The sequence below is a fragment of the Camelus dromedarius genome, chromosome 20 (genome assembly GCF_036321535.1).
Source record: "Camelus dromedarius isolate mCamDro1 chromosome 20, mCamDro1.pat, whole genome shotgun sequence".
Classification (NCBI taxonomy): Eukaryota; Metazoa; Chordata; class Mammalia; order Artiodactyla; family Camelidae; genus Camelus; species Camelus dromedarius.
Window position 1 is genome coordinate 16,159,594 of NC_087455.1, and position 11,609 is coordinate 16,171,202.

General features: G+C 39.3%; 1 protein-coding gene across 4 annotated transcripts in view; it reads left to right on the forward strand.

The window, feature by feature from the left end:
• The window catches only part of TAF2 (TATA-box binding protein associated factor 2), an 86,280-nt gene extending 75,129 nt beyond the window's left edge, over positions 1-11,151 (forward strand). For 3 of the 4 annotated variants that reach the window (XM_031439550.2, XM_064476870.1, XM_064476869.1), the window contains one exon: positions 1,671-1,891. In XM_031439550.2, the coding sequence (XP_031295410.2) occupies positions 1,671-1,722 (52 nt within the window). In that variant the 3' untranslated portion in view covers positions 1,723-1,891. Of the gene's footprint in view, positions 1-1,670; positions 1,892-3,339; positions 3,650-10,231 lie in introns of those variants that run through there. The other variant, XR_010377034.1, reaches the window with a different exon arrangement.
• The last annotated feature ends 458 nt before the right edge of the window (positions 11,152-11,609 follow it).

Below are 11,609 nucleotides of genomic sequence, written 5' to 3' on the forward strand. Positions count from 1 at the left end.
GGTTTTGCCCTCCACGAGTTTACACTGCCTTTACACAGCTAAATAAGTGGAAGCATGAAGATCTTAACCCAGATCTGTCATTTCTAGAACTGTCTCCTATTTCTACCACTGCCTCTCCCCAAATGATCCTCCTGAAGAAAAATTTAGTCAGCCAAATGAATCGTGACTGATGAACTGTAAATCTATTTAGATGACATCCAGCACCATGCGGTAAACCTTCTGGTCTTTCCCCTCCTCGGGGTTGCCGGAGTCCACGGGAACAGCCCTCTCGAGAGTAGTGCAGCGTACAGCCTGCAAGGCCGTACGTGAGCAAGAGCTGTCTCTGCCTGAAATTCTTCCCCCTTTCCTGCACAACCGTTTCCTGCTAAGGAAGCTGTACCTTGTGTTGAGACTCTACTAAAATACCTCCTCTGACACCTGGGTTTTTCAGGTTCTAATCAACCAACCTGCCTCTCTCCCTACTTTCTGTCCTTCTTTTCTTTCCCTCGTGCATACAATATATTTGAATGCCCACTATTTTCCCATGTTCTAGGACGGTGATAATATTGTCAATAAGGCAGACAGTCGGTGTCCTCAAAGATCACACCACTCATTCCGTTGTCTCGTTGTGTGCTTGCCTAGTTTATTAGTCCTGTTGTGTCCTTCAGTGCTTTAGGATGGTGGCATTTATTTGGAACAAAGACTACAGTAACACTGATGTGCATCCCCTTAAGTGGCTTTCTTACCTTGCCTGGTGTCATAGTTATGCGTGTGCATGCCAGTGTGTAGGCTGATGTGCAGGGTTTGGTACAAAGGAGAATTGCACAAAATATATTATTTCATTTTCTTTCAAACATCGAAGAGTAGGCTCTGGATGGCTTTGTTTATTCAGCAGGGATGTCTGGTTGCCTAGACCAGATATTCATGTAACGTGCACATGTTAGATATTATGAAGATAGTGGAGAAAAGTGAAAGGACTCAGCAAATGGGATGAGTTGAAAAGGTTGAAAAAATTTTTTTTTATTTCTCAAGAGAAACTTTTACCTCAAAAACATGGTACTTAGCTATGTGGAATCCTTCCTGTTTAATGATGAGTCACTGAGGGTGGAGGGCATGTCATTACCCTGTTCATGATGTGTATTCTTTCTTGACCATCTACTGCCCCTGCAAGGCACTGTCAGCACTGAACGTGGGCTCAGATTTTATTGAATTTAATATGAAAGCAGAAGGTGATTTCATCACTCAGTGAATAAATAATATTGTGGAGAGGTCATGGTCTGGAAAACAGGATACCTGGGTTCTGTGTCGCAACCAGAGTGTCTAGTCTTGTGGCCTCAAATAAATCACCCAACCTCACTGAGTCCAGTTTTCTTGAAAAATAAGAAAACTGAATAAGATCATCTCAAAGTTTCTCGTCAGCTGCCAGACTCCTGTGATTATTCTGTTCCCACTACACAGTAAATTCGTAGAGAGGTTGACGTACTGTGTAGGAAATCTAGGTGGTAAAGTCCTCATTTTCATTTTCAAATATAGACAGCCATGATTGTTTTTATTTGAACTTCCTAAAACAAACTTGAATTTCAACCTCAGACTATCTACATATGCGTAAGACATTGTGTAGTTAGATATGTGAACAGGAAAGTTTTCAACTGACTGTTAAGTATTTTCTGTTTTCTTATCTCTTTGGACAGGCTCATCTTTTTCCCACGACCAGTTCCCACTGATTTTCATCAGCCACTCTGATTTGTTTTTAGAACTTTTATAGACTCCATAGTCATCAAGCTCACACCAAGTCAGTAGGTGTCACTGGATGCCTTCCGAGTGCGAGATTCCGTGGAGAATATAAGGCCCCTGCCTTGAAGGTGACTAGGTTCTAGTAGCAGAGTTAAAATAAATACGTAAGTAGCAACAATAGGAACTTGAACCTGGAGTCTCAATTTATACTATTGATGTACAGATCTTCCTTGATTTACTATGAGCTACGTCCCGATAAACCCATTGTAAGTTTAAAAAAAAAATAGAAAATGAATTTAACCGACTGAACGTTGTAGCTTAGCCTGGCCTATCTAAAATGTGCTCAGAACACTTACATTAGCCTATAGTTGGGCAAAACCATCTAACACAAAGCCTATTTTATAATGAAGTATTGAATATCTCATGTAGTTTATTGAAAACTGAATGTGAAAAACAGAACAGCTGTCTGGGTACAGAATGATTGTAAATGTCTTGGTTACTCACCCTCGCGGTCTGGCTGACTAGGACCTGGGGCTCACTGCCGCCCAGCATCTTGAGAGAGTATCATACACATATCCCTAGCCTGAGAAAAGATCAAAATTCAAAATCTGAAGTACGATTTCTATGGAATGCATATGGCTTTTGCACCATCATAAAGTCAAAACTCTTAAGCTGAACCACTGGAAGTCAGTGGCTGTCTGTACTTTAAGGCTGGCTATGAGGGGAGCAGGGGGAAGCCTTGCCAAGTTCTCTACTCCAGTTCCACGTGTGCTTGAAAATTTCCTGCTGAAGAGTTTTAATTGCTGCTTTCTAATGCTCTTGCGCCCTGCCTGTAATCCTATACCAGAGAGCCCTCTTGTCCTTGAAGTCCAATGTCCAAGAAGTCCATCTAGGACCAAGAGAACAGTGCCAGAACTGACCCTGTGACTCTGAAATGTTCATCTGTGCATATTAAGTGAGAAAAGTTAGGGTGAGGGAGTGAGATTTTAGTAAAACTCGTTCCTTTTACTGGGAGAATAAGTATGTCCATCCTAGTTGCTTGGTGTTAAGTCCTTTTATAAAATGATGACAGTGGCAGGTAGTTTGTTCATTGATTGGTGGATTGTTGATACAATTGTCATTTTAAAGTTCCTACTTGGTGAGGTCGAAGTTGATCATCCTTGAATTCTCTGAGTCTTGCGACCACTGCCCTCAGTGCTCTGCAGACAAAGCTTGTGTCCCAGAGGACTTGTCTTCGACTCGCTCACCCTCTGGGAGGAAGTAGACTCAGTAATACTCAGCTCATTTTATGGTTGAACAAACAGCCTTGGAACCATGTGTTCTACATTTTCTATTAATGTAACACAGGCTTGTTCTGGCATTGATTAAAAATCCGCTCTCCAGACACCTCTGTACACAGTAATTATATGCATAGAATTATTATATATGAGGTCACCAGACCTCACATGTTCCTTACACCTTGCAAATATGGGACCAACTCCTTTCATGCGGTAGGGGAGGCATCATTCTTTACATATTGTGGTTTTAATTAGTAATGGTAAGTTGGGGATTTTTTTTAACTGAAAAATAGAGATGTCTATTTTCCTGGCTAAAACTTCTAACATCTTTTGAATATCTTGCTTTGAGGGGACACTTCACACATCAGGTTTTGATTCTCATGCAGTTGTTTTCCATTCCAAGAGGAGCCAGCTATTATCCTAAAAGGTCAGTATTTGGTTTCCATGCTTAATCAAACAATCGAGCTTCATGACTATTCTTTCTATTAAATACGGAGGTCTTTTTGGTTAAATACAGATGTTCTGCTGCTGCTTCTTAGGTGATTGCCTGGTGATTCAGAAGACTAAAGAGCTGGCTACTTCTTTACTCCTTTTTCCACTTATTTTTGCAGGGGCTCCAGTTGAGCAATGCCTTAGCCTCTATGAAGAAAAAAAAAAAGGTAAATCTTAAGTAGAGTACAGAAAGCAATCTAGGAGCAATGGAACTGGTTAAACACCTCTACCCAATTGTCCTAATGCCTGTTTACATTGTTACTGTTTAGACGTCCACAAGGCTGCCTGTGAATCTTGTTTCTGTGATGTTAAGCTCTGTTTAGGTGCTCAGCCAATAATATCCATTTTCCCTTTCCCTTGCTTATGGAACCCCAATTTTGTGTGAGTGAAAGTGTGTCTCCTACGTATTTGCTTTTCAAATCGAGCTTTTCTTGCAGCTCGAATGGCCATACATAACAGAATTCTGACCACGTGAGACATACACAGTAATCTCCTGGGGTTCTGCCTCAGCTTTCTGACCAGAAGAGGGCTCCTGTGTCTGGTACCCTCTTCTGCTCTCTTCCTGCCGTAAACTCTGACAGGGTGTCTAGAACCGCAGCAGCTCTCATGTGCTCCTGCAGAAAGGGCTGAAGGAATCACAGATACCAGCCGTGACATTGCTGAAATGCTAAGCCAACATCTGCAGTCACCATTTCCAGATTGTCAACTAGGTAGAAGAATAAACCCTTTTTTGCTGAGGCCACGATGGGCAGATATTCCTTTGCTTGCAGTTGAATACATTCCTGACTGCTGCAGGAATTACCATTCTTAATCTCGGAGGAAACTGAGGCCCAAATTGTTAAATAGTTTGTCTGATTTACACAGCTAGTCATTGATGGAACTGGAATTCAGACCCCACAAGTCTGAATTTAGAGTCTGAGCTCTTAACCACTTATCTTACGGGTTTTGGAGGAATGAAGTGAAATTACTTACACAAAGCATTTTAGCTTAGCATGTGCCCAGTTTGTAGTACATGCTTGTTCAAGTCTTAAAACCTTTCCCACATTCACAGTTCCATGTTCATGCTTAACAACATGACTCTGAGGTTTAGATTTTCATGAAGTTATTTCCCATTCTGAGAGGAGTCAGCTTTTATCCTACTGGGTCAGTATTTTGTTTCCATGCTTAATTGAACAACCCAGCTTCAGGGTATAGTGGATACTCAGTAAGTTTGTCAAATGAGTGAATGAATAATTATCTTAAAGAAAATTCTCAAGTACCATGCTTAGGAGGTTACTGTATCCATTTTTGGAAATGAAGCCAATTTTTTTTTTAAGTATCAGTATAGTACAAAGGTTCAGTGAAAGTCTTAGGAATTAGTCTGCCTGGGTTTAAATCCAGCCTCCACCACTGACTGCTCAGCTGTGTGATGTTAGGCAATTCACTTAACCTCTCTGTGGCCAGAAAGACAGCTCCCATTCCCCTCAGTTTCCAATCAAGGGCTAGAGTATTCTACCAGGAGGAAAAAGCCAACAGCATTCCTAATCCCATCCAACTTCAAGTCCCAGAGGCTGAATCCCTGGTGAGTGCAACCATGAGTTTGGCTACTCCCCTCCATCTAGCCCCTGCTCATAGGGTGGAGGCTTTACCTTAAGCACAGCAGTCTGAGAATAATGGGGCAAGGGTTGTTCTCACCCCAGCTAATTCAGAGGGTGAAAACTTCATGTCAGGAGAGGCAAACGGAGAAGGCCAGTGGCTACTACCGCACCCCAGATCTCTGCTCGTTAAGGCAGAGATGTCATTCCGACAAGCAGGCCAAAGTCACTGTCCAGCACCTAGACCAGTGGTTGGGAGATTTTGCCCAGGGGGGTGCAGCCAATAAGAACAAAGACCTCTGAAGCTCTTCCCCAGAAGAGGTAGCTTTATTTGAAACAGAGGAAAGGGAACTTCAAGCCTAAGGGCACTCTCTAAAACAATGGAGGTTCGATGTTAAGAAACGAAGAGGCACTGGTAGCTCTGAGGGCATCAGGCTGAACCCTAGGCTAGTTAGTTTACTAGAGAGAATCAGAAAGAAAAAAAAAAAAAAGACAGTTTCTAAGAGCCTTCCTGATATGAGAAAAAGTCCTCAAAGACTTGCCTCGAAGCTAGCCATGCCTGAATTTAATTAAATAAAACCGAGGAGCAATTTATGTCCCAGGGCATTGTGGAAAAAAGAATAGAATAATCATATGCAATTAGTGGAGTCTGACAGCCAAGTGTGATACAAAAGAGACAGACAACTAAACAGAGATCAGGGAAACAGAAGGTCAAAGAGAGCCTTGCTAAAACCGCTGTCATCCCAGGATGACTCTATTTATGCCAAAGCTTCACACTATGGGGGTGGGGAAGAATTAGATTTCATTAACACAGTATAGCCAAGCCACTAAACAAATACATGCACACACAAAACCCCAGGAAGAGAGGAGCAAAGTGGTATCCAGAATTGCTGCTATATATTACCTAAAATGTCCCATTAAAAAAAAAATACATGGAAAGAAGTAGGAAAGTATGACTCATACACAGAAGAAAAAGAAGTCAGTATAAACTGTGAGGGGGTCTAGATCTCAAATTAACAAAAGACTTCAAAGCAGCCGTTATAAATATGTTCAAAGAACTAAAGAAACTATACTTGAGGAAGTAAGGGAAGCTGTGATGACAATTTCTCATCAAACAAAGACATAGAAATTATTAAAAACAAGCCAATGGAAACTCTGGAGTTGAAAAGTATGACTGAAATGGGAACTTCACTAGAGGAACCACCAAATTTGAAAAAAATCAATGTAGTGGATGTTAGATTGATAGAAACCTTGCAATCCAAAGGACAGAAAATAAAATGAATGAAGAAAATAACTCAAAAGTATAGTGAAAACAATTAAAGGAAATAAAATGTTACATTTAGTGCAAAAGAAAGCCATAGGGACTGAATAAAGAAAGATAAAAGACATGAGACATAGAGAAAACACAAAGTAAAACGGCAGGTGTACATCCAGCTATATGAATAACAAAATTAAATGTGAATGGATTAAACAATCCAAAGGCAGAGATGTCAAACTGGATTAAAAAATAAAAAACAAGATCCCACTATATTCTATAGGAGACACAGTTTAGATTCAAAGACATAAATAGGTTAAAAGTAAAAGGATGGATAAAGATGTATTATGCAAACAGCAAGGGTGAAAAAGCTGGAGTCAATTAAAAAAGCTGAGGGGGCAATACAAATATTAGGCAAAGGCGATTTTAAAACAAAAGTCTCTGTTACTGGAGATAAAGAGGGAAATTTTATAACAAAAGGCTCAATTCATCAGGAAGATATAACAGTTACAAATATTTATGTACCTAATAACAGAGCCCTGAGATACATGAAGCAAAAATAGAGAACTGAAAGGAGAAACAGACAATTCAATGGTCATACTTGGAGATGTAAATATCCCACTTCCAATAATACATAGAGCCACTAGGCAGGAGATCGAGAAGTAAATAAAAGACCAAACAATACTGTAAACCATTAGATCTAATGCACATCCTTAGAATATTCCACACAACAAAAGCAGAATACATATTCTTCTCAGGTGCACATGGAATATTCTCCAGGATAGACCATATGTTCAACCATAAAACAGCTATAATAAGTTTAAAAGGATGGAATTCACATGAAGCATATTTTCTGAATACAATGAAGTAAGAAATCAGTAAGCACAAGGAAATTTGGAAAATTCACAAATAGATGGAAATTAAATAACAAAATCCTAAATAACCAATAAGTCAAAGAAGATATCACAAGGAAAATTAGAGAATATTGTGAGATGAATGAAAATGAAAGCTCACATACCAAAACTTATGGGATACAATAACATTGCTTAGGGGAAAAATTTTATATTTGTAAATGCCTACATAAAAAAGAAGAAAGATTTCATATCAATAATCTCACCTTTTAAACCCAAATCAAGCATAAGGAAGGAAATAATAAAGATTGGAGCAGAAATTAATGAAGTGGGAAATAGAGAAAATTGACAAAATTGAAAGTTGATTCTTGGAAAAGATCAACAAAGTTGACAAATCTTTAGGTGGATTGACTAAGGGGGGAAAAAACCCTCAAATTACTAAAATCAGAAATAAAGGAGAAGTTACTACCACATTTCCAGAAATGAAAAGGATTGTGAACATTGAAAACATTACGCTAAATGAAAGAAGCCATTTACAAAGGATCACATATTGTGTGATTCCATTTAAATTAAATGTTCAGAAGAGGCAAATCTACATATAAAGAAAATTGATTAGTGATTGCCTAGGGTTGGGTTGGGGTTGGGGGAGATGAGTCCCTGAGAATAGGTGCAGGGTTTCTTTTTGTAGTGATGAAAATATTCAAAATAGGTTGTGATGATGATTGCACAACTCTGAGTATACTAAAAGCTATGGAATTTTACTCTTTAAATGGATGAGGTATGTGGTATGTGAATATATTTCAATGAAGCCATTATCGAAAGGGAAGGGGAGCTAAGACAAGCATGCTTGTCAGATGGCAAAGACAATGATGGGGAAGAGCCAGAGAAGGCTTTGTCAATAGATAGGAGTCATAAACTAGAAAAGGGAGAAGGTTGGTAATGTGCAGGTGGGGGCTTTTGTTAGAGAAGCCATGGGATTGGAAATTTCACAATTATACAAAAAGAGTTGAGGAGTGGGAGGGAGAAGAATGGATGTTAGAGATTTGAGGAAATGTGAAATATTCTCCAACAGTACTTGCAAATGATCACCTGCTTGCAATGCTTTATATTGAATGCCTTCCTCTTTGCAAACTGAAAAAAAATCATATTTGATTTAATATCTACTCATGTCCCAGAAGGCACTTATTTTTTGAGACTGAAATGCAGCCAGTTAGAATAATTGGTTGATTAGGCTCTGTGATTGCACCAGGCATTGCTTTTTACCCCAAGGAGAGAAACTTTTGGAAATTTGCTGACCTCAAACCATTTTCATGCAAAAATGAACCAAAATTTAAAAAAAAAATCCTTTGATGCAATATGAATTTTACAACTATAAACCAGGCTTTATCTGTCAAAGTGTATACCTGTGATTTGGTCTTTGTTAAGATTTATTTAAAAATAAAGGCATTGGTCTTCTATTTTAGGATGGTTTTGCTTTATAAACCATTCAGCAACTCCATTTTTGAGAATTTTATTCTAATTGAGTCAGCTGAACAATGATTGTACTATAGTTAATTATTTTAGTTTTGTAGTTTCCACTTCCAAGGGGACTTGAATTATTTGATAGATTCCAAAGGAAAGAGTAATTTAAACCCTTTATCATGAGGTGGTGATAAAAATTGTGGGTACATATTTACAACACCAGGTTGAATATAATCATTACTACACAATGAGCAGTGAAGTAAGGGCTGGGGATATGACGATGTGAAGGCGAATGAGATAGGATAGTTCCTTGTCGGCAAGAAAATTGTCATCTCAAGGGACAGGTTGTCCTAGAATCAAGTAATTTCAATACAATGCAGTATTATGTTGGATGGAAGCCGTAATAAGATAAATAATATAAGAGGAGAGCATGAGGCAGGCAATGATAGGTAGGGATAGTGGGAAAGAGAGCTTGTTCAGGCAGAACTTTTCAACAGAGACAACCCAGACTTCAAAAATGTGTGTTTGAGAAAAAAAAAAGAAAAGAAAATGAAAAACGAAAAAATTTTTTAAAAATATGTGTTTTGGGGCAGAAACAGGCACTTTCCTTTTCACATCAGAAATTAATCTTTATTAAATAGCAAATAACATTTTAAACAATTTTTAAAGAAATATGCCAGTGGTGCCCATTTCAGTGAGGAATTTCAAATACAAGGGACAGATATCCAACAAAAACCAACTTGAGCAAAAGGGGGAACTGAGACATCAGGTTTCAGGCACAGTGGGATCAAAGAACTCAAATGATGCCATCTCTCCACTTTATGGTTCTGCTGGCCTCACGTCCTCCTTCCTCCTACCTTACACGTAGCTGAGGTAAAACGAATGTCAGTAGCCCTGGAATGACTAAGTCCCAGTTTAGCAGTCCCAGGGCAAAAAGCTTTTCTCTTTCCCCATTTATGTATAAATCTCAGAGGATATTCTGTCTGGCAGTGCTTGCCCATTCCAGGCCTTACTTGGGTCACATGCTCATCTCTGGACCAGTCCATGGGCCAAAAGGATAGGGTATGACCACTGACCCAGCCAGAAATAAGTGTCTGCCTTGCTTAAAGTGCTGTGTTTGACACGTGCACATCACAGTTCATCTCACGGCAATTCAGTACTTTCTCCCTAATAACTTGCCTTCCTCAAACCTAAATCTTCCACATCCGGTCTAGGAAGTACTGTCTAGACCAAATCACCAGGACCACGAGAAATGGCGTAGAGCGGGGAAGTTTCTTCATGGTAGAGGCGGAGCTCCTTTGCCAGAAGAAGTAAAGCAATATTTACCTGTAGTAGAGATGGCTGTTCTTCACTCAGTATTTATTCTTCCTTTTCTCTTTAAGTTACCACCCTCAATGTTTTAGCTATGTTTGTGTCCACCCAGAATAAAAACATATTTCTCAGACTCACTTGCAACCAAGTGTAGCATCTGACTAAAGCTGGAAATGAATGTACGTAGGATTGTCGTGTGACACCTTCTGGAAATCTCTTTTTTTTTTTTTCTTTTTTAATCGCTGTTATCCTTTGCCTCACTTTTCTAAATTTTTCCTTCTTTTCTTTGAAATGAAGACATACTGGCTGGCTCTCTACCTGTTGTATTGGACACAGAAGCAAGGGTCGCACCGTGGAGTCCCTGAAGATCTTGTAAAGCAGAGCTGCCATGCCTTCCCTGGACTGCCTAGTTCCAGACTTTTAGGTGAAAGAGAAATAAATGTCTGCCTTGCTTAAAGAGCTGTGTTTGACCACATCACAGTTCACTTCAGGGCAATTCAGTACTTTCTCCCTAATAACTTTGCTTCCTCAAACCTTCATCGTGGTCTAAAGTCTAAATAAATAGTGTGATGTAGTTATTTCATTTAGTCAACAAATATTCCTGGAGACCTACTATGTGCCAGATCCTAGCACCTGGGACTGAACTGTTCAGTAATCGAAGAAACGAAGAAATGTACATTTTAGAGGGGGAAGAAGAAATAAAAGAATAGATACATAATTTATAAATGGTGACATATGCTAAGAAAATGGAAGCATGGTTCAGGAGATAGAGAGGATACGGGAGTGCTAGTATTATTTTATATAGGGCAGTGGAGGGGAACCACCCTCCGACGAAATAATATTTGAGCAGTGACCTGAATGAATGGAAGGGGTGACGGTTAATTTTATGTGCCAACTTGGTCGGGCCCCAGAGTTCCCAGATGTTTGGTTAAACATAATGTCTGTGTGTGTCTGTGAGGGAGTTTGGGATGAGATTAACATCTGAATCAGTAGACATAGTAAAAGCAGGTTACTGCCCTAATGTGGGTGGGCCTTCATCAAATCATTGCATAGAACAAAAGACTGAGTAAGAAAGAATTCTCCCTCTCTTTGCCTGACTCTCTTCTAGCTGTGACATCGGTTTTCTCTTGCTTTTTGTACTCGGACTGGAATATACACCATCAGCATTCGTGGCGCTCCAGATCTTGGACTTCTCTGTCTCCATAATCACGTGAGCCAGTTCCTTAGAGCAGATCTCTTTTTGGCATAAGAAGGAACAATAAGTCCAGTAAGTTTAGAACAGTCGTTCTCAAACATTTTGGTCTTGGGACCCTGTTGCTCTCCTAAAAGTGGTGGCGGATCCCCAAGAGCTTTGGATTCTGTCTATACTTGTATTAGAAGTTAACTTGAGAAAAATCTTAAAATATCTGTTGATTCATTTAAAATGGTAATAATAAATATATCACACGTTAATAGAAAGAATACTTTTATTAAAAAATAATATTTTCCAAGACAAGAAAAAATTTAATGAGAAGGGTAACATTATTCTGCATATTTTGCACATCTCTTCAATATCTGGCTTGCAAGAGGACAGATGGATTCTCATAGATGCTCCTGCATCCAATTACTTGTAGTGTGTTGTTTTGGTTTTAGTATGTGAGGAAAATCTGGTCTCACACAGATACATGGTTGGAAA